The sequence below is a fragment of the Didymella exigua genome (assembly GCF_010094145.1).
Source record: "Didymella exigua CBS 183.55 unplaced genomic scaffold M421scaffold_17, whole genome shotgun sequence".
In the NCBI taxonomy this organism is placed as follows: Eukaryota; Fungi; Ascomycota; class Dothideomycetes; order Pleosporales; family Didymellaceae; genus Didymella; species Didymella exigua.
In genome coordinates, this window is record NW_022984791.1 from 454,423 (window position 1) to 477,382 (window position 22,960).

At 55.4% G+C, this 22,960-nt stretch overlaps 9 protein-coding genes across 9 annotated transcripts; 6 read left to right on the forward strand and 3 right to left on the reverse strand.

The window, feature by feature from the left end:
- The first annotated feature begins 354 nt into the window (after positions 1–354).
- Positions 355–2,015, forward strand: M421DRAFT_421841 (NADPH-dependent D-xylose reductase II,III). Its single transcript, XM_033592960.1, has 4 exons — positions 355–771; positions 847–1,472; positions 1,525–1,692; positions 1,749–2,015. The coding sequence occupies exons 1-4, from the start codon at positions 621–623 to the stop codon at positions 1,776–1,778; spliced, it is 975 nt and encodes a 324-aa protein (XP_033447685.1). The 5' UTR covers positions 355–620; the 3' UTR covers positions 1,779–2,015.
- A 657-nt stretch (positions 2,016–2,672) lies between these two features.
- Positions 2,673–4,501, reverse strand: M421DRAFT_421842 (uncharacterized protein). Its single transcript, XM_033592961.1, has 4 exons — positions 4,122–4,501; positions 3,964–4,068; positions 3,636–3,860; positions 2,673–3,576 (listed from the first exon to the last, which is right to left on the reverse strand). Exons 1-4 carry the CDS (start codon positions 4,299–4,301, stop codon positions 2,839–2,841), a joined length of 1,248 nt encoding a protein of 415 aa, XP_033447686.1. The 5' UTR covers positions 4,302–4,501; the 3' UTR covers positions 2,673–2,838.
- A 772-nt stretch (positions 4,502–5,273) lies between these two features.
- M421DRAFT_421843 (amino acid permease 2) lies at positions 5,274–7,491 on the forward strand. The gene is made up of 4 exons (XM_033592962.1): positions 5,274–5,674; positions 5,731–6,305; positions 6,354–6,800; positions 6,851–7,491. Exons 1-4 carry the CDS (start codon positions 5,424–5,426, stop codon positions 7,186–7,188), a joined length of 1,611 nt encoding a protein of 536 aa, XP_033447687.1. The 5' UTR covers positions 5,274–5,423; the 3' UTR covers positions 7,189–7,491.
- A 1,866-nt stretch (positions 7,492–9,357) lies between these two features.
- Positions 9,358–10,676, forward strand: M421DRAFT_179840 (uncharacterized protein). Its single transcript, XM_033587877.1, has 2 exons — positions 9,358–9,665; positions 9,738–10,676. Exons 1-2 carry the CDS (start codon positions 9,653–9,655, stop codon positions 10,511–10,513), a joined length of 789 nt encoding a protein of 262 aa, XP_033447688.1. The 5' UTR covers positions 9,358–9,652; the 3' UTR covers positions 10,514–10,676.
- Positions 10,677–11,018: 342 nt separating this feature from the next.
- On the reverse strand, positions 11,019–12,267 carry M421DRAFT_421847 (EF-hand). The gene is made up of 6 exons (XM_033592963.1): positions 12,249–12,267; positions 12,084–12,140; positions 11,973–11,988; positions 11,663–11,788; positions 11,401–11,613; positions 11,019–11,353 (listed from the first exon to the last, which is right to left on the reverse strand). The coding sequence occupies exons 1-6, from the start codon at positions 12,249–12,251 to the stop codon at positions 11,319–11,321; spliced, it is 450 nt and encodes a 149-aa protein (XP_033447689.1). The 5' UTR covers positions 12,252–12,267; the 3' UTR covers positions 11,019–11,318.
- Positions 12,268–12,493: 226 nt separating this feature from the next.
- M421DRAFT_421848 (t-SNARE affecting a late Golgi compartment protein 2) lies at positions 12,494–14,129 on the forward strand. The gene is made up of 3 exons (XM_033592964.1): positions 12,494–12,663; positions 12,717–13,249; positions 13,300–14,129. The coding sequence occupies exons 1-3, from the start codon at positions 12,641–12,643 to the stop codon at positions 13,917–13,919; spliced, it is 1,176 nt and encodes a 391-aa protein (XP_033447690.1). The 5' UTR covers positions 12,494–12,640; the 3' UTR covers positions 13,920–14,129.
- A 420-nt stretch (positions 14,130–14,549) lies between these two features.
- On the forward strand, positions 14,550–19,386 carry M421DRAFT_421850 (phospholipid-transporting ATPase). The gene is made up of 2 exons (XM_033592965.1): positions 14,550–18,905; positions 18,965–19,386. The coding sequence occupies exons 1-2, from the start codon at positions 15,019–15,021 to the stop codon at positions 19,134–19,136; spliced, it is 4,059 nt and encodes a 1,352-aa protein (XP_033447691.1). The 5' UTR covers positions 14,550–15,018; the 3' UTR covers positions 19,137–19,386.
- Positions 19,387–19,711: 325 nt separating this feature from the next.
- Positions 19,712–20,956, reverse strand: M421DRAFT_38647 (uncharacterized protein; the record flags this gene model as incomplete). The annotated part of the gene is made up of 2 exons (XM_033589916.1): positions 19,712–20,709; positions 20,758–20,956. Coding segments are annotated over 2 exons (1,197 nt in total), but the record flags the coding sequence as incomplete, so codon positions are not given.
- M421DRAFT_93291 (uncharacterized protein) lies at positions 20,912–22,941 on the forward strand (the record flags this gene model as incomplete). Its single annotated transcript, XM_033598102.1, has 2 exons — positions 20,912–21,163; positions 21,292–22,941. 2 exons carry the CDS (start codon positions 20,912–20,914, stop codon positions 22,939–22,941), a joined length of 1,902 nt encoding a protein of 633 aa, XP_033447693.1.
- Positions 22,942–22,960: the final 19 nt, after the last annotated feature.

Genomic DNA, 22,960 nt, shown 5'->3' on the forward strand with positions numbered 1-22,960 from the left:
TATTAGCCGGTGCTTCAACGCAGTTTAGCCGACGTCAGTCGTGGGGCAGCTCTGATAAAGAAAGTGCCCCACCATGATCAACAACCGCGGATTGAAGGTATTACATCGTCAACTTGGACGCGATTGCTGGTTTGAAAACCAGAGCTCTTGGTGCAGAGTTAGTCCACCAGCTGAAGTGATCTTGTGTTCTTCCGCAACACTAAGGAGAATCTACACGAGCAACTGCAGGTTGGTTTACGAAGGTGCGGGGTAGATGTAGGTACAACCCAAGCTTACAGTTCTGCGCAAGGGAGGGTAAATGCATGCGGAAGCTTATCCATCATGGGTAAAGAGCTCTCTAGCTAACGCGGTAGAAGTACGCATCATCGCGTCTGATTCGTGTTTAGTATGCTGTTTATACCGGTGTGCGCTCAAATTTTTGCAGCAACCAAGCACTTTTTCTGGTCATGCTTGCTCGACGTTTCTGCCGCGCGACTACTAATATACCCCAGGTCTGCCCTTCTGCTTCACTTGCCAGATTCTCTTCATCTTCCCGACCTTCAGCACCAGCTCTTACGTTAGCGCTCAGGCCTGCAACAAAGCGAATTCCTCAGCTTTCGAACCGCAGCTGTTTCGCAACAATGGCCACTAACGTGCCCTACGTCACCCTTAACGATGGCAACAAGATGCCCCAGGTCGGCTTTGGATTGTGGAAGGTTGACAACGCTACCTGCGCGGATACCGTATACAATGCCATCAAGACTGGATACAGGTTGTTCGATGGAGCATGCGGTATGTCAAGAACTTCCTCACTTGCGCGACTGGATGGTCCGAAATTCAGACAAGTACTAACGCCTTCGTGGTTAGACTACGGCAACGAGAAGGAAGCGGGAGAGGGTGTTGCACGCGCCATCAAGGAAGGTCTTGTGAAGCGCGAGGATCTATTCATTGTTTCCAAGCTCTGGCAGTCTTTCCACGACTACGATCAGGTTGAGCCCATCACAAGGAAGCAGCTTGCTGACTGGGGCATTGACTACTTTGATCTGTGGGTGATTCACTTCCCTGTAGCCCTCAAGTACGTCGATCCTGAAACTCGCTACCCTCCCGGTTGGTACAACGACGATGCCAGCACCAAGATTGTGCACAGCAACGCAAGACTGGAAGATACATGGAGGGCGATGGAGGACGTCCAGAAGAAGGGCCTGGCAAAGAGTATCGGTGTCTCAAACTACAACGGTGCTCTGCTGCTCGACATGTTCACATACGCAAAGGTCAAGCCCGCAACACTTCAGATCGAGCACCACCCATACTACGTCCAGCCCAACCTACTCAAGCTTGCTGAGCAGCACAACATCGCCGTCACCGCGTACTCATCCTTTGGACCTCAATCTTTCATTGAATGCGATATGAAGGTTGCCGCAGACACACCTCTGCTGTTCGATCACCAAGTAATCACGAAGATCGCGGAGGCACACGGCAAGACACCCGCACAGGTAACTTGAGCAAATGAGTTGTTGCGAGCAGAGTAGCTAACATAGGGACCAGGTTCTTCTGCGTTGGTCAACACAGCGCGGCCTGTCCGTCATCCCCAAAAGCAACTCGCAGCACCGCCTGCAGCAGAACTTGGACGTCACAAGCTTTGATCTGAAGGCAGATGAGATCCAGTCGATCTCTGATTTGGACAAGAACCTGAAGTTCAACGTCCCGACAAACGTGAGTAATCCTACGAAGGCATCTTTCTCTCGATCCTTTCGCTAATAGTCCGCCAGTACGGCATCCCCTGCTATGTCTTCGCATAAGCGGAAGACGTCGGCGGAACGTTTGACATACGGACCGAAGAGTATTGCCGGGCCCGTGCCGGATAAGAAATCACATATTGTAGAGATTTTCGAACGGCCTGACAACACTGGGTGCTTCGATGTGGCCCTGTCGCAAGCAAGTCCTGTAGAGATAATGTGAGAGGATTCAGTCAGACCCGTGTACCCACTGAAGACACCATAGCACAATCAACGAAGTCCACAAATTTCCGACCTGCCGTTATTCTTCCCTCGTTTCCACATGTGCTTTCCGATGGGCTGTGGCTGACTAAAATGGGTACCGGTGGCAACGGAGCAATGCCAGGGTTTGTATGTTTTAGACTCTAAAGCCGTTCCCCTCGTGCCGTCTTGATGCCCATTGCCAAGATGTGATCGGAGAATCCTTGTTGTGGACGAAAGCTTCGCTTCCCCCTTGCTCTCGCAATCGTCGCTCCCGACACACGACACATTACGATTGGCCATCAGATCGTGCATCTCCAGTCACCCCATGCCCATTGCGCAGATGTAAAACACATAATTCTTCCTGCTCTAGACCATCAGCGTTTCCACCACCCCGTGATCAAACCGGGTCTTCGGGGTCATCCAGCGTTCTTGGTCAGTGATCACTCATCACTGAACCCGCTTCAGCACGCACGTCTCCAGCAATTTCCGCTGTGGCGGCAAGATATAGATCTGCTCCCGTGTCATGTCAGTCCAAAACAAGATATCGCCGCCCCCTGTCGAAGAAGACAGCTCGTGCCAGGACAAGGTGAGGCAAGCCGAACCGAACCAAACTCGACCGTTGACGAGTCATGGCACCCGCGGCAAGGCTGATGCAAGGCTGGAAGCACAGTCGAATGTGACGCTCTGCCAATCAGAAAAATTAGCATTACATGGCGGGAAATCACACGTGTGAATCGGTCCTTTGCCCTCGGAATTGTCGGTGAACGTCAACGTCTCTCATTGTCATCTGTGTGCGTGTCTAAAGTCTTGATAAAAATACAACGGTGAGGGGGTATCGATCCAGAGCTGTACTCCCGCAGAAAAGCTTGCGCAACTATCGTTACGCTTGGCTTGCGCTGTCGCACTCTACCTTCATCTCGGTCTTTTTTGTGATGACCAAACGGGTTTCATCGCTCAAGTGTCTAAACACGTCATCTGCGTCGCGTACACTCGATGTACGGTTTCCCACCCAGACCTCGGCATCGTGTCTGAGGCCTTCGTGTGGTGGGCGAAAGGTTAGCGGCTCTGCTGATCTAATGATGGATGTCTGCGACGTGGGAGAGACCTGCCCAGGCTCTGGAGAAGGGTCCTTGAGCTCGTTCCGTGAGCGGCTGTGTTGGCGCAGTATTACTCGTGGAGCTCTGTTCTCTTCGTGGTCGAGCCTGCTCATTTGATAGCTCGATGGCTGAGACCCTTCGGACTGAGATGCGATAATATTGCCATTCCTTGCGTACCGTTTCGCTACGTAGCTCGTCATCAGGTCCTTGTTGAAAGGGCGTAGAAAAGGACCCATGCCAGTTATTGTGAGGGAAATGATGGCATAGCTCATTTGCCACTGATTGGCAACCAGGTAGAAGCTGCTCACATACGTGACATTCGTGGCGATGATCGCTTGGTGGAAGTAGTGAAGCCGAATGGCTGCTATCATGATGATAGGCAGTCGTGCGGAGAAAGCGAAGATGACGAGGACCTTGGCCTTCCACCGCATATGGAGCGTCCATACAAGCTGAATCGCGATGCAGAAGATGAGTCCTTCGGTGGAGATATCGAGGGCGGTGATAGCCTGCCATTTGGGCCACTGCAAGTATGTATGTCAGCTACGATACTGCCAGAAACTAAGTGTACATCGATACGTACCACACTGCCGCACTCACCAGCCCTGCTTGTGTAGAATTGCGCTGGGTTGCACGGAATGCTGATCAAAACGATCGCGATGAGCGCCCACACAGCAGATGCTACGAGCATCGTCCATGATGCAATTCTGTGGCCGCCGCTCGGCGAAAGTCGCATATACAACAGCAAGATAGATGACTTGGTAGTCCATAAAGTAAGAACGTAAAATATTTGGGAAGCAAATCCTTGCTGCCATGGTTATCAGACATGTCTTGAGGTTGAATTTGTGGCTCGCGTGACCGCCCCGCGAGCAGGCGCTGGAGAGGGGGCAAGCCGAGACCTTACAACGCACCTTTCCGATGTCCTCAAGTCGCTTCGGGGGAATGTCTTCCTGAGGACCACCTAAGCCTAGATAAACAAGATAGAATATAAGTCCAGTCTGAACTGTGTCTAGGAACTGCCCGGGAGATCAGCACCACGTCGCAGCCGTGCCTCGAACCTTAAACTTACCGTCGCTGCTGCGAGGAAGTAGTCGTCAGACCTCCATTCTCGGACTTGCAAGCGCAGCCACACTCGAATGATAAAGCACACCCACACGAAAGCTAGAGTACATCCAGCAGTAACGACAATTAATCCCCGTTTATCATGTTCGGTGATCTGGAAGGGTGCGGGTATGACGTCTCCAGCCATGACTGACGGTGGAGGAGACTCGAGGGTATCGGCGAGGCCAGAGAACTCCCATCAGCCGGCGAGGAAGTACTTGTGCTTGAATAAAACTGGTGAGCGTGATACTGGGTAAGACGAGTAAGACGCAGGTCCGCAAGCAGCAGCTCCACGTCTTCTTCTTTGCCCTGCAGCATACCCAGCCGGATTAACAGCTATTCCCAGCGCAGGGGCACGCTGATACCCGACCTCAAGCGGAGTGCACGAGCGACTGCCATTCATTCGTCTAACGTGCCTTACGGGAGACTAAACGAGCCCACTACAGTTACGATGCAATTTACCCGTACCAAGCTGAACATGCCACCATGGCGCCTTCCTCTTCGGCGGAGCCTAACGGAGCCTCTCCGTACGGGTTGCACAAGATCTAGGTAGCGACATCTCCAAGCGACGCTGCAACTCTCTCGGCATTTGTTGGAATGATACACCATGCTTGTACCGATCATTCAAGTGTCGATCTTTTTATTGTCGACCAGAGTTCGAGGTACCCAAGAAATACCAAGGAGGATCCGGCAACAGGAACCGAATCAGCAGCGCAACATGTCGCACAGAATGCACACGCGGAGGAGTCGCTGATAGAAATTTCTTACCCCTGCATGAATCCTACCATTTGTCAAGCGCAGTAACGGACACGGCACGTACGCGAGGACATTGATGACAGCGCAGGATGAACGTAGACCCCTCCACTTTTAATCATACGCTGAAAAGCGGCTCGTGCAATAGCCCAAGGGTCCAGCCGCCCCAGCGCCAGTAGGGCGCCAGCCCAGTGGAAGCGGGCCGCAAGGACCGATTGGTCGACATCCAATATCCTTGTTCTGCCACACCGTCCGCGACATCTTGTTGGTCGATGGCTCGTCGGCTCAAGCGCACGTTGCTGGCATCTTATCCGTTCGCGCATTCAGAATCGCCGGAGCGATGATACCAGTGGCGGCATGGGTTGCACGGGATTCAACATCAATTTGTCCCAAGAGCAGAGGAGCTACCCCCACAGGACCGCAGGACTTCTCACATAGAATTCGCCCGAACGTTTCTTTTCCATCTTCTTTCTATTCGTGGCGCACCTGCATTCGCGCGCCTGCAAGTGTTTCAACCATGGGTTCTTCGTACGACAGTTCAGTGGTTGTGCCCAAGGAGGCCAGCCCAACATCACATCGTCACCAGGACAGCTTGGAGTACGCGGAGAATGGCGATGAGTACCACAGCTCTATCCAGGGCCACACTCGGGCCGACAACCGCGACATGCAGCGCATGGGGAAAATTCAAGAGCTGAGGAGGAACTATCGCCCACTGTCCGCACTTGCTTTCACTGTCATCCTCCAGGGCGTATGGGAGGTTCTTTTGACGTAAGTACCTGTTGCGCATTGCGACTTTGTGAGACAATGCTAACGATCTGGAACAGTGCGACTTACCAAGGTCTTCTTGATGGAGGGCCAGCAGGTCTGATTTGGAGTTTCGTCTGGACATGGTTCGGCTTCAGCACGGTCATGCTTTCGCTCGCTGAGATGGCCTCTATGGCACCGACTGCCGGCGGTCAGTACCACTGGGTGTCAGAGTTTGCTCCCCCGTCGATTCAGAGATCCCTGAGTTACTTCACTGGATGGATGTCGACCCTCTCATGGCAGGCTGGCACGGCATCCGGTCCCTTCCTGGTTGGAACCTTGATTCAAGCCTCAGCCACTGCCATGTACCCCGACTATGCCGCTACCAACTGGCAGGGTACCCTCATGGTTATTGCTGTTACCATTTTGGTATGGGCATTGAACGTCTACGGTGCAAAGGCTATGCCTCTGTTCCAGAATGTTATGTTGATGGTTCACGTTTTCGGTTTCCTGGCTATTGTCATTGTCTTCTGGACCTTGAACCCCAGGAACACAGTCGAAGTCACCTTCACGCAGTTCACTAACGGTGGCAACTGGAGCTCGACCGGTCTTTCGCTGATGGTCGGTCAGATATCCGCCATCTACGCCTGCATCTGTACGTCTACCTGCACATCAAGTATATAATATGCTAACACCTATCTAGGCTCTGATGGTGTTGCTCACTTGGCTGAAGAAGTCAAGGATGCTGGAAAGACTGTTCCCAGGGCTATGATCAACGCCTACCTCATGAACGGTGTTATTGGTCTTACCTTCTTGATCAGCTACATGTTCATGATCACCGACCTCGACGCTGCTCTCGAAGTTGACTACCCTCACATCTGGGTCTTCCAGCAGGCCGTCAGTTCCGGTGGTGTCGTTGCCCTCAACGCCATCCCCATTGTTCTCATCTTCGCCGGTACCCTTACTTTCAACTTGTCCACCTCCCGTCAGACTTGGGCTTTCGCTCGCGACCACGGTTTGCCTTTCAGTAACTGGATTGGTAAGGTTGACAAGAAGCTCGACAACCCTGCCAACTCTGTTACTTTCACTTGCATCATCACGATTCTCCTTTCTTTGATCAACATTGGATCCGACACCGCTTTCAATGCCAGTAAGTCATATACATCCTCTCTTATGACGCGCACAAGCTAACGATGTCAGTTATTTCTCTTAACGTTGTATCGCTCATGATTACCTACGTCTTCTCCATCGGCTCCGTTCTCTGGCGCCGCCTCACCGCACCTGAGACACTCCCCCACTGTGCCTGGTCTCTCGGCAAGTGGGGCGTTCCTGTCAACCTCGCCGGCGTCCTGTACGCGATGCACGCCTTCTTCTGGTGTTTCTGGCCCGACAGCACACCCACGACTATTGAAGGCTTTAACTGGGCCTCCGTCATGTTCGTCGGCGTCGCTGTGCTTAGCATGATCGACTACGTTGTACGTGCTCGCAAGTACTATAAGGGGCCTGTTGTGCTTATTGAGGGATGGAAGGGGCAGTGATGGAAGGTCTCAGTTGATGGCGCTGAAGAAGAGCAGATTGAGCTGGATAATAGAACGTTTGTGGATGATGATAACTGATTCAGGAGGTATCTTTTAAGACTTGTAATAGATTGTGCGATGTGGCTATATGCCCGAATAAGTACCCATGGCTTTTGAGCCTACTGCTGGAAACTCCTCTGCCCTACGTTGACCAAGTGAGAAGTCTATAAAATGAAATGGAGTTCTGGGAGAAGGTGTTATGAGGCTGGGTCTTTAACTTCTGAGGCTGAGCAGTTCAGGATGTTCCCTTCAGGGACATCAGGGGGGGTGCGAACTGGAATCAATATCCAATCTGTGTGTCATATCTCCTGCCTCTTCCAGCTGCCCAGGTAACTCCAAGAGCATGAGGCCATTTGCCGCCATCTTCTTCATGGCGTCATATGTAGCGACGCCGAAGTTGCTCGTTCAGCTCAAGATCGTTTTCGGATTGATATGGTTGAGGTAACGGCTCAGGCTCTGTGGCACGCGTGAGCTCAGAGCCTCAAAGCCAAGCTTCGGGCTGAACAAGGATCGACACTAAGAAGACTCTAACATCCCGGCTCAAAGGTCGGGGCTGTCCTCTGGAACTCTTCGAGATCTGCAGTACAACATCCTGCGTACGAAAGAAGACCAAGGATGACTCCAGACCTAGAACAGTCCATTCTGGAATCTCAGCGCCAGGGAGGCACCTTTAACAGATAGTCAAGAAAACACACTCATTGCCTTCGTTCCCCACAGCAGTTACCTGAGTCTAAATTTGGTCACCCATCGTCAGGTCCATCATTCGCCCTTCCAGCTCTCCCACACTACCATCAATCCATGTGCTATTGCTCCCCTTGATCAGCATCAAGCACCATCGCGCATATCAGTCAGCTCTTATCGGTGCATGTTTGCACCCAGCACGTTTCATTCTGTCAATCTTATCCTTATACTTGGCCGCCGCGGACGATTGACACCTTGAGCAGACCGATCAGCCGAGCAACAAACTGTATCTCTTAACGGTTGCGCATGTTTCTTTAGCAGCTTCTGACATCTACCGCACTGAGGAGAAGTCGATCAGGGCCTGTTGTTCCTACTGTATGGCGCTCACTTTGTTCATGAAGTCAAGTGGCAGTGCGAGTCGCCATGGAAATTGACATTTTTAATTCAGTGCGACGGAGCAACAAAGTACACTAGCTATTGTCCGTATCTGCTGCTCTTCTTCAGAGCGTTCCCATTTCCTCTTCGTCCACACAGGCGCCGCGACCGCCCATGAACATTTCGTAAAGATCCCGAACCTTAGCGTCTCTCGCACCCATCTGCCGTGCAGGAGTTTTTCCACCTTAGCAACAGTCATTGCTCCTTACAATGCCTTTCCCACACTGCAAATATCTGGCGCCGTCTGGAGGCACTCAAATACTTTGCGGAGGATGAGTTCTTGCCCAAGCACCGTCTTGCCGAGTTCTTCAATGACCCTCATGTGCTGATCGCGACCCACAGGTCCATGAGCCGAGAGAATGGATAAACATTAGAGAGTGCCGAACCTATCCTCCGGAGCGCAGCCTTCTGGAGCACTCTCAGGCTCAACAATCCAAGTCATCTGCTCGAGAGCGTCATCCTCGTCGCGTTTGAGAAGCTCCAGAATTTCGTGTTGGTACCACTCACTGTCGTTCAGCAACTTCATGAGATTGAGTCCTCCCCATCCCATCTGCTGTCCTGTACGCTTATGGACGATGATGAATTCCTCGAAGAGGTCATGGGTGAGGTCTTGGATATATTGTCTCATGCCATCCTTGATCTCCTCAACAGCCTCATGTCTCATCTGTACCATAGACTCTCTGAGCGCGTCGATAGCTTTCTTGGTTGGGGTATTCATGCTGGTTGTTGCTATGGTCGAGACGTGTGTAAGATGATAATGACCATTCCACTTAATCGGAGGTAGTAGCTACTCATATTCTCAACAGCTTGTGGCTGCTGCCCATGAGCAAACAGGTCATAGGCCGCATTCGTTTTTGCATCCACATACGCTGCTTTTGCGCATCGTGCAAACATTCCGTAGATCTCTGTCGACCTGATTTCTTTCTGCTAGAAGCACCTGGTCGTCGCGGCTGAAATACGTCATGCGAATAATGGAGCAGATATCCACGTTGACAAAGTCGTGTCTTCTTCTCGATAGTGAGACCCGGAAACGAAATGCTAACAATTATTTCAAAAAAAAAAGGAACAGGCGTTCGTGTGGAAGGAATGGTCGATAGTTCCAAAGTTGAGGCAGCTCGGCACGGGCTCAAAAGCTGCTAAGCTCCAGATCAGACATCACCGCGTTGCATCCACCTGTTCAGGGCGCATTCCTCAACAACACCACCCACCACTCGCACACTCACGTCCCCACGCTTACTATCCTCCGCACTGCATCGCATAAGCTCAGACGATCACTGCACCTTTAATAGCAGCTTGACCGGCCACAAATATGCCTCAACAAGGTACGGCGCATCCTCAGCTCGGCGCGTCGTGATCTTTCGATATGCGCCTTCAGATGACTGATCAACCTACAGCAGCGAGAGCTTTCTCGCAGAAAGATCTTCCACCTTCCGTCGAGGCGGCCTACTATCGTAAATGCATCGAACTGCGTCGGCGCATCAATGACATCGAAGAGAATAACGATGGCACAAGACAACGCATTCAGCGCCTGAACCGCGGCGTTCAGAAGATGCGTCTTGAGCGCGCCTTCCTCCTTGATCAGCTACAAAAGCATCAAGAATACAGCATGGACGACTCGGACCGCAGCTCCAGCCCACCACCAACACCCACAGACAAGCCTCTCCGCAGCAAGCGCAGTCACAGGAAAGGCTCACCAGCAGCCGCCGGCGCCGATGTCACTCCAGCAGCAGCGCGCAACGGCCCTTCACATGCAGCCTCACCTGGCGAACACGGCATCCACCTCGCCATCTCCCACACACACGCCATCAACCCCATGTCGAGCGCTCAAAGCACGCCCGATCCCTCCCGACACACAAACCCCTTCTTCAGCTCCGTCGGCGCTTCCGCATCACCCCACTCTTCCCACGCCGTGAACGGGAATCAGAATGCCCTGCCGCCGCTGCACTCACTGCCGGGCATGCAGCCGCAGATCCAGCAAACGCCCACGCCGCGCGCATACTTTGATCCAGCGTACGATGCGGAGCGCCGCACGCCTGTACCTGCGGAGAGTGAGGGAGGGAGAGCTCGCGCCTACTCTGGCGCCCAGCCGCCGCAGCATGGCGAGGCCCCGCAGAATGGGGACATGGAGATGCGAGACGTCGGGTATGTGGCCGTGGCTCCTAACCAGTAGGAATGGAGGGCGCCGCTGGGAGCCCCATATCGGGGATTGATGCTGTATAGGGTGCCCATAGGTCAAGGGCTACCTCCGGAGGCATTCATAGATGGTAGTGGATCATCAACATAGCAGGCGTGGCACGAATTACAAGGCATCAATCTCTTGTATGAGATGTGCGGCAGATCCTAAAAATATATGCTTGGACCTGGGGCGTCTTCAAGCCTGGAGGGTCACCGGCTGCTACACGTGGGCGCTACGGATGGTACTGCAAGGCGTTTACAACGGAGCAACCTGATTGCGCAATAGCATGGCCACAGCGGCAGCATTCCCCATACCTGTATTAGTGGGCGGTAGGGTAGGTGCTAATAATGACACGAAGAGAATGTTGACGATGCGTTCCAGTACTTACACTATGATGAGTGGCTGGCTTCCAGACGTCCAGCACTGCCACTGGGCCCACAAGCCTTTGCACCGCCATACTCCTTGTATCCCTGCGGCATAGAAACAGATTAGCTTGGTGGGTCTCTGTGCCAATTACACGGACGTCAGGTCGATCTTCAACATGCATACGCGTCGCACATGATTCAGTCCAAATTTTACTTTTTGTTCTGAGGGTGGCAGAGAGTCGGGGCACAGGAGAAATGGATTGAGGATATAGAGTCGTCTCCCGGAGACGTTGGCAAGGAGTAAGCAAACTGGGTCTTGCGAGCAACCGATTTGGCCCCAAAATGTGCAACCCGCTCAATTACTTGTTGCAATCAGATCTCGGCCGTGACACCATCGTGGTATACGTAATCGTTCAGACATGCGTTCCCACCGCTTATTTCTGCATCATGAGCTGGACGAACTCGTTGTCTGTAGAGTGTCAGCCTGGATTTTAATCTTGTGGGAGAGTGTCCTACAGTCAATGCGACCATCACCGTCCTGGTCAGCTTCCCTGATCATCTCATCGACTTCATCATCGGTGAGCTTCTCGCCAATGGAGGTCATGACGTGACGCAGCTCAGCAGCGGAGATGAAACCGTTGTTGTCGCGGTCGAAGACCTTGAATGCTTCCCGAATCTCCTCCTCAGAGTCGGTGTCCTTCATCTTGCGGGCCATCATAGTAAGGAATTCTGTGGAACTGTCAGTCGGGCGTCCGTGGCCAAAGTACTGTGTCCATACCAGGGAAGTCGATGGTGCCGTTGTTGTCGGCGTCAACCTCATTGATCATGTCCTGCAGCTCAGACTCGCTGGGGTTCTGGCCGAGCGAGCGCATGACGGTGCCAAGCTCCTTGGTGGTGATCTGACCTGTAAGTCCACATTGTCAGCTGTGCGCTATCGAAGGTGTTGTTGGTGGTGATGCCGCCCAGCGGCACCGCGGCCCTCGATGCAGCCTCACCACAGCCTCGCGGCGTTCGTCGTGCATGTGATCGAGGGACGCCTCGAGAACTCGGTCTTCGTCGTGCGATCGTACTGTGGAGAAGCTACTAACCATCACCATCCTTGTCCTATTCGTAAAGCTGTTAGCAGTGTTGTTGACAGGGGCGTATGCTCTTAGGCCGCGAGGCAACGATACGGCGCACAGGGGCAGGAGAATACTTACGAAGAGGGAGAATGCCTCCTTGAACTCGGAGACTTGCTCCTCAGTAAGAGAGTCAGCCTGCGATATCTTGTTAGCATACTATCTCGAGTCCTGCCGGCGGGCTGGCCCTGTGTTGATTTCCAAGGCGGGGTATGGGAGTGGGACGGCAGCGCGGGGCTCACACACCATGTGCGGTGATTTGGCGAAGGAAGAGAGAAGTAGAGCGGGTAATAACCGGCAGATGGGTGCAGGTTACTGTGGGGATATAGGTAGGCCCGGGTGTTGTGTGTGAAGGAGGGTTGGCTGTGTTTGCGGCTGGAGAGTTGGTGGAACTGGGCTGTCAGATTGGCACTTAGCGGCACCCTGCTGTTGGGAGGGTAATTTAAGGCGCAAGACCGCCCGGAGCGGTAAGGGCGGAAGGAGCAGGCCAGGCCAGCAATCCCGGAAGCTCATGGTGCGGCAGCAACCGTCAAGGCGACCATCATCAGTTCCGCGATCCAGCTCGCTCGTGCGCTCCATAGGTTCTTTTGAGCTTACGACTGCCATGATAGAGTCGCATTGAAACTCGCCATCCCATCATGTGGCGGGACCGCACCAACCTGTACGTTGCGCAGCTGCGCATTCAGTGTGTTTGCGCTGACGTAGCCTGTACAGCTTCATATCCTACCGCCAGTCCTACTCGCACCACCCCCAGAAGAAGCCGCGCTATGGTGGTTCCAGCTCGAATGGATTCGGCGATGGCAGACGTATGTCCGAGGAGCGGCAGGGGCTCATGTCCACTGGTGCTTATGAAGATGACGGCGATGCGGTGATTGAGATGGACCTCCTCCCTCCACGCTGGCTCGACGTACAAGACGAAATCACAGATCACCTCGCTGAAATAGCAAAGCAAACGCGCAAGCTCGACCAGCTGCACCAAAAGCACGTGCTCCCAGGCTTCGACGATGAGGATGTGAAGAAGAAGGAGGAGCGCGAGATCGAGCAGCTCACGCAGGATATCACAAGAGGCTTCCAAAGATGCCAGCATGCCATCAAGAGAATAGAAATGATGGTGCGCGAAGCAAAGCAGCAAGGCAACATCAATCAAGGCGAGGAGGTTATGGCTCAGAATCTGAAAATCTCCCTTGCTACAAGAGTCGGCGAAGTGAGCGCAATGTTCCGCAAGAAGCAGTCTGCGTACCTGAAGAGTAAGTCTAACACATCAAGCTACGCTCTTTGGTGTAAGCTGACAGAGCAGAACTCAAAGACCTCGGAGGCTTTGCCTCACCTTTCCGTTCAGCAACACCAGTCCAGAATCCCTACAACGACCCTGCAATGCAGGATGCAGACGCCGATCGATCTCTTGCCCAATCAACCTCTCTTCAAACGAAGCAGCAACGCATACGTCGTGACCCCAACGAGACGATGATCGCCCAGCGTGAGCGCGAGATTGAGGACATTGCGCAAGGTATCATTGAGCTGGCAAATATTTTCCAGGAGCTGCAGACAATGGTCATCGACCAAGGCAGTATGCTAGACCGTATCGATTACAACGTGGAGAACATGAACCGAGATGTAAAGGAGGCAGACAAGGAGCTGAAGGTAGCTTCTGGCTACCAGCAAAGGAGCATGAAGAGGAAGGTTATGTTGTTGCTGGCGATCTTGATTGCAGGCGTTTTCATCTTGCTCTCATTGAAGCTTGGGACTAGAGACAGCAGTTCGCCAGCGCCGGCCGCTCCAGCTGTACCAGACGAAAAGCCCCCAATGATGGCATTACGGGCCAAATATCAACCGTCAGCATCACTTACAAGTCGAAACTGGCATCGACGGAAAAGACGCTTATGGAAAGGTCTGACGGAGGATGTTCTCGCTATCTGAGTCTTCATGCCGTTCTAGATATGTCTTAATGCAGGGACGTGTGTTCTACTGGCCGAGCATTCCGTATAGTGAATCATGGACTGTTGACGTTGTAGTCTACGGAACCTGAGCTTTACCGAAAGACCACAGCATCAGGTCCGGTGAAGTGATGATCCCTTGTATGCTGGTCCATACGGAGTACTGCTATTTCGAGCACAGCTCAGCCCTCTGTGCCACGCTACCTATATGACAGCAGCGGCTGACATGCATGGGTCTCTCGACCATCACTACAGACCGTCAACCAGTGTAGAGACGGACTTCACACGTGTCTCCCTGCGGACCACGATCATTCATAATTCACCTTCAGTCTATGCTCTGGCCCATCTGGCATACTGTAGGGTGTGTAATGTTGAGACTGCTAATGACTATCTTCACCTGAGAAGGTTGGGGCGCAGAGCATCTTGCAAGATGCGATCTCAGCTTCGAGGGTGGAGACCGACTTGGCGCTGGGCGCAACGTAACGCAAAATGTGCCAGAGGCATCAGGAATTGCAAACATGCGGCGCAGCAAAGCAGGCATACGGTGTTGTGCTCCAGGACTCAGCATGCAAGTGCTTGACCATGATTGTGCAATAACAGCTGCTGTGAAAGGCTCTCGGGTATTGTCAAAGAACACAGGGCCACTCTTCAGGTCGCCAGGGTCGCGAGGGTCGCGCTTGCTGCACGGTACTTCGTAGGGCAGGCAGGGTAGGCACTGCCTCACGAATGAGAGCGCCCGAGCGCGCCTGCCTTCGCAGAATCCCCAGCCCGCCAAAAGTCCCCGAAACATTGGATCCGCTCTTGAGACGTGGAGCCATTCGAGGTTCTTCCCGCGACCCTCATACCACTCGCTAGTACCTTGGAGCCGACAACAAACGCGCATTCCTCGCAAAGCGCAACGTTGGCCAAGCGCGTTACTATTCCAGGATAGCTGACGCAGCTCCGCAACCACCTCCGCTGACGCCCGCAACTCGACGCAACGGGCATACCTGAGAACTGTCCGCGGAAGAGTTGGAAGACCCGCAAGAGCTTGGACTGCAGCAGGGCTGCGCACATAGTGCTTCACACAGTTTTCGGCCGCAATGGCCGGCCGGCCTGGAGATGGGCAGCCGTCTAACAGCCAGAATCTGATCGACTTCGACGAACCGCAACCGCAATATTACTCTGGTGCTCGGCCGCCCGTAAACGACGACGACCTCCTCAACCGCTTCGACATTGACCACTCGGACACTGCGCCGCAGGGAAGGCCATCTGTGTCCTATGATGACTTCGTTGGCGGAGGCAGACCAGATGCGTCGAACCTGCCGGGAGGGCCTGGCGCACCTGTAGGGCAGGCGCCATACACGCAGGCCGGGAATCGAGCCTACTCGCAGGGTTCCGACTTGAACAACTATCAGCGCTATTCCGACGCCGACATACCCATCGATGACGATGGCCGCTCCACGCAGGGCTACTACGCCGCCGGCAGCGCGTTCGACCCAACCTCGCCGGGGCTACAACGAGGCGCTTCCAAGAAGAACCACAATAGGAATAGTATCCTGAGTCTCGGTGGAGGCCTCACTGGTCGCGTCAAGAACATGTTGGGTCGAGGCAATGAGTACTCGGAAATGGACTTGCCATTGACAGAGCATGCGGCGCAGCAGGGACAGTCAGGCGCGAGCACGTACGACGACGGGACATCAGCGAAAACAAAGAAGCGCAGCTCAGGCAAATTCAAGTTTGGATTTGGGAGAGGAGCGCCAGACCCATCGACTCTGGGGCCCAGGATGATCCAACTCAACAACCCACCTGCCAACGCCGCCAACAAATACGTCGACAATCATATCTCGACGACAAAGTACAACATTGTTACTTTCTTGCCCAAGTTCTTGTACGAACAGTTCTCGAAATACGCCAACTTGTTTTTCTTGTTCACTGCCGTTCTGCAACAAATACCCGGAATCTCGCCAACGTCGAGATACACCACCATCGTTCCACTGTTCATCGTATTGCTGGTCTCTGCAGTCAAGGAGTACATCGAAGATTACAGGCGGAAGCAGTCCGATTCACAGCTCAACAACTCGAAAGCGCAGGTCCTCAAGGGGTCTTCGTTCGAAGACACAAAATGGATCAATGTCGCAGTTGGCGACATTGTTCGAGTCCAATCGGAATCACCTTTTCCCGCCGACCTCGTTCTGCTTGCCTCGTCCGAGCCAGAAGGTCTCTGCTACATTGAAACGGCCAATCTCGATGGAGAGACCAACTTGAAGATTAAGCAAGCCATCCCAGAGACAGCTGACTATGTCAGTCCTTCAGATCTCGGTAGACTCGGCGGCAAAATCCGATCTGAGCAGCCCAACAGCAGCTTGTACACCTACGAAGCGACTTTGACCATGGCGGCTGGAGGTGGGGAGAGAGAGCTGCCCTTGCAGCCAGATCAGCTTTTATTGCGTGGTGCCACACTTCGCAATACACAATGGATCCATGGTGTGGTTGTGTTCACTGGTCACGAAACCAAACTTATGAGGAACGCCACAGCAACGCCTATCAAAACCACCGCGGTCGAGAGAATGGTCAACAAACAGATTCTCATGCTCGTTGTTATCCTTGTTGGTCTTAGCATTGTCAGTTCGATTGGCGATGTGGTCATACGTGCGACTCGAGCCAAGAACCTTGAATACCTGCGACTGGAAGATTTCAATGGAGCTAAGCAGTTCTTCTCGGATTTGCTCACATACTGGGTCCTGTACTCGAACTTGGTGCCCATCTCGCTCTTCGTCACCATTGAGTTGGTCAAGTACTACCTGGGTTCTCTGATCGATTCAGACCTCGATATCTACTATGAGCCCACGGACACACCCGCCAACTGCCGTACATCGTCCCTAGTCGAAGAGCTTGGTCAGATCGAGTACATCTTCTCTGACAAGACAGGAACTCTGACGTGCAATGTGATGGAGTTCAAGCAAGCATCGATTGCTGGAATTCAATATGCAGACGAGATTCCTGAAGATAGGAGAGCCACTGTAGAGGACGGAGTCGAGGTCGGTATTCACGACTTCAAGCAACTCGAGCACAACCGTCAGACGCATCAGAACAGGTACATCATTGATCAATTCCTCACACTCCTTTCGACATGTCATACCGTCATACCTGAGCGAGGCGGCGAGAAGGATAAGATCAAGTACCAAGCTGCATCCCCCGACGAGGGTGCTTTGGTCGAAGGTGCTGTGACGCTTGGCTACAAGTTCACAGCAAGGAAGCCGCGCGCTGTTATTATGGAGGTTGACGGCCAGTCGAAAGAGTACGAATTATTAGCCGTGTGCGAGTTCAATTCGACGAGGAAGCGCATGTCCACAATTTTCCGCACACCTGAGGGCAAGATCGTATGCTACTGCAAGGGTGCAGACACTGTCATCCTAGAGCGCCTGGCCAAGGACTCTAATCCGCACGTTGAAACAACATTGGCTCATCTCGAGGAGTACGCTGCTGAAGGTCTCCGGACGCTTTGCCTTGCCATGCGCGAGATCTCTGAGGCCGAGTATCAGGAGTGGTGGCAGGTCTTCAACACAGCGCAAACAACGGTCAGCGGCAACCGTGCTGAAGAACTCGACAAGGCTGCTGAGCTCATCGAGCATGACTTCACTCTACTTGGAGCAACTGCTATCGAGGACAAGTTGCAGGACGGTGTGCCAGACACGATAGCAACCCTGCAATCTGCCGGTATCAAGATTTGGGTCTTGACGGGCGACCGACAGGAGACGGCCATCAACATTGGCATGAGTTGCAAGCTGATCAGTGAAGACATGAGTCTGCTCATCATCAACGAAGAATCGAAGGAAGCGACGAGGGACAACATTGCCAAGAAGTACAACGCTATCATGAGCCAGGGCCAAGGAGGTGCCGAAATGGACGTATTGGCTCTGGTGATTGACGGCAAGTCCCTCACGTATGCGCTCGAGCGTGATATGGAGAAGGAGTTCCTCGACCTAGCTGTCAGGTGCAAGGCTGTGCTCTGCTGCCGTGTGTCTCCTCTCCAGAAAGCTCTCGTTGTCAAGCTTGTAAAGCGTCACCTCAAGGCGATTCTACTCGCCATCGGTGATGGTGCGAACGATGTCTCGATGATTCAAGCTGCCCATGTCGGTGTCGGCATCAGTGGTATGGAAGGTCTGCAGGCAGCAAGGAGCGCTGATATCTCGATTGGCCAATTCCGCTACCTGCGCAAACTTCTTCTCGTCCACGGTGCATGGAGCTACCAGCGTGTCAGCAAGGTCATTCTCTACTCTTTTTACAAGAACATTGCCATGTTCATGACACAATTCTGGTACTCGTTCCAGAACGCCTTTTCGGGCCAGATCATCTACGAGTCTTGGACTCTGACCTTCTACAATGTCTTCTTCACGGCCGCACCACCCTTTGTACTTGGCATCTTCGATCAGTTTGTCAGCGCTCGGCTGCTTGACCGGTACCCACAGCTGTACCGGCTCAGTCAATCAGGTGTCTTCTTCAAGATGCACTCTTTCTGGTCGTGGGTCGCAAACGGGTTTTATCACTCGCTGATCCTCTACTTTGGGGCTCAGGCTTTTATCCTGAACGACTGGCCGCAATGGGATGGTCGCAACGCGGGCCACTGGACCTGGGGCGCGGGTGCATACACGGCCAACCTGGCGACGGTTCTCCTGAAGGCCAGTCTGATCACGAACATCTGGACAAAGTACACGTTCCTCGCGATCCCGGGCTCGTTCGTGCTGTGGTTCATTCTCATGCCCATCTACGCGACGGTGGCGCCCATGGTCAACATCTCGAACGAGTACATTGGCGTGATCCAGCGGCTGTTCCCAGACCCTCGGTTCTGGGCTATGGTGGTGGTGCTGCCGCCGCTGTGCCTGATCCGAGACGTGGCGTGGAAGTACGCCAAGCGCATGTACTTCCCGCAGAGCTACCACCACGTGCAGGAGATTCAGAAGTACAACATCCAGGACTACCGGCCGAGGTTTGTCACCTTCGTAGTGAAGTGAAGAAGTAAAAGCAACAAAGCTGACACGAGTACAGGATGGAGCAGTTTCAAAAGGCCATCCGCAAGGTCCGCCAAGTGCAGCGCATGCGCAAGCAGCGCGGCTACGCTTTCTCGCAGACGGACGAGAGCCAGGCGCGAGTGCTGCAAGCATACGATACTACACAGCAGCGTGGACGGTATGGAGAGATGGCGAGTTCGAGAAAGTAAGGTGTTGGGTTTGTGTTTGGGCGTTTGGGGCGACGACATGATGGAATGAATGACTTTGTTTCCAGCTCGAGCTGAGATGGCGTGGAAGAGAGTGTTGTGTAGGTGCTATTCAAGACGGTGCACACGGAGAATTGCAAAGACGGTGCACACGGATACATTGCAAAGACGGTGCACACGGATACACTGCAAAGACAGTGCACACGGATACATTGCAAAGACGGTGCACACGGATACACGCTCCCATGCTGCCTGTGCTTTTTGATGTCTGTGCTGTTCTGATGTGCTGTTCGGATGTCTATGCTGTTCTGATGTGCATGCTATTCTAATGTGCATGCTATTCTGATGTCTGTGCTGTTCTGATGTCTCTGCTGTTCTGATGTGCTGTTCTGATGTGCATGCTGTTCTGATGTCTATGCTATTCTAATGTCTGTGCTGTTCTAATGTGCATGCTATTCTGATGTCTGCGCTATTCTAATGTCTATGCTGTTCTGATGTTTGTGCTGTTCTAATGTCTGCGCTATTCCAACGTCTGTGCTGTTCTGATGTCTGCGCTGTTCTCACGTCTACGCCGTTCCGAGGCCGACAAGCTTGCCCTTGGCCTTGTGCACAACGGCAGGAAACTCCTCTTCCGTGCCGCTCTCACTCGGTTCCACGATTCTGTCCAAGACTTGGCGGGCCTCCTCGGTCCTCCCAGTCGCCTCGTGCCACTCGGCCAGGTGCAGCAGCGCAGCCTTGTGTCCCGCGTTGCCCGCGGCTTCGAACCACTCGACGGCGAGTCTCGCGGCGCTCCCCTCGCGCCAGCCCAGCAACCAGCCCAGAGCGGATCGGAGCGCGGCTGCGGGCGCGCCCGGGCGAGGCGCAGCCGACTCGGACAGCCGGCGGTGGAACAGGGCAACCTGCAGCATGGCGTCCCTGTGCCCGGACGCGGCAGCCTTGGTCACGCACCTGAGCCAGTCGACGGTGCCGGGCTCGCAGAACAGCGAGAGCTCGTAGTAGGACAGCGGATCGTCGCCCTTTGCGGCGCCGAGCTCAAAGGCGCGCCTCGCTTGCTCGCGGGCGGCGGCGTCGCGCGCGACGCCGCGCAGCAGGTAGCCCAGCGCGTTCCACGGCGCCATGACGGGGAGCTGGGCTGGATGGCGGGCCTGCGCGCTGTAGGCGTAGACCCAGGGCACCTGCAGGGCTTTCTCGTAGGCGGCGCGGGCAGAGGCGAGCCGGTTTTCTCTCTCCAGAAACTGGCCGTGCAGCGTCAGGGCTTCCGGGTCGGGGGTGCCGCCGAGCTGCAGCGTCGCGAGGACGGTGCGGTACGCGGCCAGGGCGGGCCTGGGGAACCGGAGGGCCAGGTCGCGCGCGCCCGGGGCGGCGGCGGCGGTGTGGGTGCTGAGGTAGACGGCGGCCAGGATGTGCTTGACGGCGAGGGGGTCCCCGATGTCTGCGCAGCCTTGGAGGAGCAGCGCTGCGTTTGCCTTGTGCGGGCTGGGGGGCAGCATGGCGCGTTTGGCGGCGTCTGAGAGATCCGGGATCGAGTAGGTCATCAGTGCCAGGCCGGACAGGTGCTCGGATGAGACGTTGTATTCTGGCAGCGTCAGCCGCGCTCACCGACGCTTTGGACAGACGGACGGACTTGTCATGAGCTGCGTGACGAGCTTTCCATATTCCTTCCGCTCTTGGTGGGCTACAAAGTCGTTGTAGATGGCTTCTGCGACGTGCGGTTCGACGAGCAAGATTTTCTGCCCGCGGGTCATCTTGTACCAGCCCAGGCGCGCTCTCTGGTCGACATGGGCGCGGAGCCGGTTCACCTGCAGCTTCTGGGCATAGGTTCGTCTGAAGGCGCCGGGCGGAGAGGCTGTGGGCGGTTGGAAGTGGCTGAAGCGGCCGCCTGGAGCCAGCAGCCGCGCACGACAGAGGGCGCACCCATCCAGTCGGACGGCCAAGCGCGGGGTGCGAGCCAGTGCGCGAGAGGACGACATCAGCCTGCCCGACGCGGTGCGGGTTCACGATGGATCGAGCGCGGTGAAGCGATCCGCTTAGTCAGGCCCGCTGCGCTGCGCTGCGCCGAACGCTCGACTCCTCCGAGGAGGCCCGCTTTCGCGCAGCGGCGCTAGTTGCTTTGAACTTTTTTCTGGGCCCGCCCGCTTCACATATCATGTTTGCGCAGCTTCTCGGTGCAGCAAAGAGAGCCATCAGCCGGACGCCTTTGCACCCAGGACGAGCAAGCGAGGCGCCAGAGGAAGTGGACATTCCGACAGAGGAAGTGGTCATCCCGGCAGACACGGTGGTCATCGCGACAGACACGGCAGACATCCCGACACACACGACACACACGACACACACCCCGACAGACACGACAGACACGACACACATCCCGACAGACACTCCAGACATCCCGACAGACACTCCAGACACCCCGACAGACACCCCGACAGACACTCCCGACACGGCCATCATGGTCACGACGCGCCGCGGCACCGAGACGCCCGGCATGGCTGCGACGCCCGCGAGCTCGGCGAAGAAGGCGGCGGGCAAGCGGGAGCTGGACGCGCTGGACACGCCCACGCGGGTGAAGCGGCAGCGGAAGACGACAGTCGAGCTCACGCGGACGCTGCGGTCGACGCCGAGGAAAGGCTCGACGCAGGAACCAGCCGAGGAGGCCGTGGACGACACTGCAGACGACACTGCAGACGACGCGACGCCGCGGCCAGACAAGCCGAGTCCGCTCGCGATCCGACGGCGGTCGAGCCCGCACGTCGTCGTCGAGCCCGCCCACGATGCCTTCCACACGCCCGAGCCCGCGTCGTCCGAGGCCGCCTTTGTCACGCCCTTCACAAGCAAGAAGGGCCCCGAGGGCTCGCCGACGCCCAAGGCAGCCGACAGCGCGACGCCCGCCGCCGCAAACAAGGCGCGCGGCCGCCCGAAGAAGGCGCACAAGGACGACGCGCCTCCCCAAGCCCACGTCCGCTTCGGCAGCGCAGAGCCCGTCGCGAACAAAGATGCCGCCGACGAAGACGAAGATGCCGCTGACAAAGGCAAAGATGTCGCCGACAAAGACGAAGACGCCGCCGACAAAGACGAAGATGCTGCCGACAAAGACAAAGATGACTCGGACGACGACTCGGGCGACGACTCGGGCGACGACTCGGACGAAGCGCCGGACATGCTCAGCACCTCGCAGGCCGCCTCGCAGGCCGCCGCCGCACACGCCGACACGTCGCGCGCGCTCGCCGCACAGTCGGAGAAGGCGCGCAAGAAGCGCGAGGCCCGCCTGCAGCGCCTCGTCGACGAACAAGCCGCCAAGCGCAAGCGGGACGCGCTCAAGGCGCAAAGAGCCGCCGCCCGCGCAAAGAAAGCCGCACGTCTGTCCGCCGTCGCAGAGCCCGACGACGGCGGCGACAGCACACGACCGCCCGTGGACACGGACGCGGACGCGGACATGGGCCGCGCGACCGCTCTGCCCTCGCTGCTCCCAGACGCCCTGCTCGCCACCCTCGGCGACGTGCGACCGCCCACCCCGCCGCCGCGCGAGTCCGCCGGCCGCACCGCCGAGGACCTGCGCCGCGCGAAGCTCAGCCACCACATCAAGTTCCTGGAGCAGACCAGCAGAGCGCCCAAGGACAGGCGCGCGGGCAAGCACCACGTCGCCGTGCTGGCCGCCCAGAGCAGCGCCCTGCCGCCCAAAGTGAGCAGGAGCACAAAGGGCGTGCGCGAGGCCTGGCTAAAGGGCCGCCAGGGGTCGCTGGCCAAGGGGAGGCCGCGCGCGGGGATGCACCGCGCCACCTTTGGCCGTCGTCCGTTTTCCAGCGACGAGTAGAGTAGTCGGTTAGACGGCG

Coding starts and splice junctions, on each gene's coding strand:
- M421DRAFT_421850 (XM_033592965.1), top strand. CDS start 15,019: ATGGCCGGCCGGCCTGGAGATGGGCAGCCGTCTAACAGCCAGAATCTG. Junction 18,906..18,964: donor ATCCAGGACTACCGGCCGAG/GTTTGTCACCTT, acceptor ACACGAGTACAG/GATGGAGCAGTTTCAAAAGG.
- M421DRAFT_421842 (XM_033592961.1), bottom strand. CDS start 4,301: ATGGCTGGAGACGTCATACCCGCACCCTTCCAGATCACCGAACATGAT. Junction 4,069..4,121: donor ACTTCCTCGCAGCAGCGACG/GTAAGTTTAAGG, acceptor TCTCCCGGGCAG/TTCCTAGACACAGTTCAGAC. Junction 3,861..3,963: donor GACTTGAGGACATCGGAAAG/GTGCGTTGTAAG, acceptor TAACCATGGCAG/CAAGGATTTGCTTCCCAAAT.
- M421DRAFT_421841 (XM_033592960.1), top strand. CDS start 621: ATGGCCACTAACGTGCCCTACGTCACCCTTAACGATGGCAACAAGATG. Junction 772..846: donor GTTGTTCGATGGAGCATGCG/GTATGTCAAGAA, acceptor CTTCGTGGTTAG/ACTACGGCAACGAGAAGGAA. Junction 1,473..1,524: donor ACGGCAAGACACCCGCACAG/GTAACTTGAGCA, acceptor CATAGGGACCAG/GTTCTTCTGCGTTGGTCAAC.
- M421DRAFT_421847 (XM_033592963.1), bottom strand. Junction 11,614..11,662: donor CGGCACCATCGACTTCCCTG/GTATGGACACAG, acceptor ACAGTTCCACAG/AATTCCTTACTATGATGGCC. Junction 11,354..11,400: donor CGGTGATGGTCGCATTGACT/GTAGGACACTCT, acceptor GACACTCTACAG/ACAACGAGTTCGTCCAGCTC.
- M421DRAFT_421843 (XM_033592962.1), top strand. CDS start 5,424: ATGGGTTCTTCGTACGACAGTTCAGTGGTTGTGCCCAAGGAGGCCAGC. Junction 6,306..6,353: donor CGCCATCTACGCCTGCATCT/GTACGTCTACCT, acceptor ACACCTATCTAG/GCTCTGATGGTGTTGCTCAC. Junction 6,801..6,850: donor CGACACCGCTTTCAATGCCA/GTAAGTCATATA, acceptor TAACGATGTCAG/TTATTTCTCTTAACGTTGTA.
- M421DRAFT_421848 (XM_033592964.1), top strand. CDS start 12,641: ATGTGGCGGGACCGCACCAACCT. Junction 12,664..12,716: donor TGGCGGGACCGCACCAACCT/GTACGTTGCGCA, acceptor TAGCCTGTACAG/CTTCATATCCTACCGCCAGT. Junction 13,250..13,299: donor GCAGTCTGCGTACCTGAAGA/GTAAGTCTAACA, acceptor CTGACAGAGCAG/AACTCAAAGACCTCGGAGGC.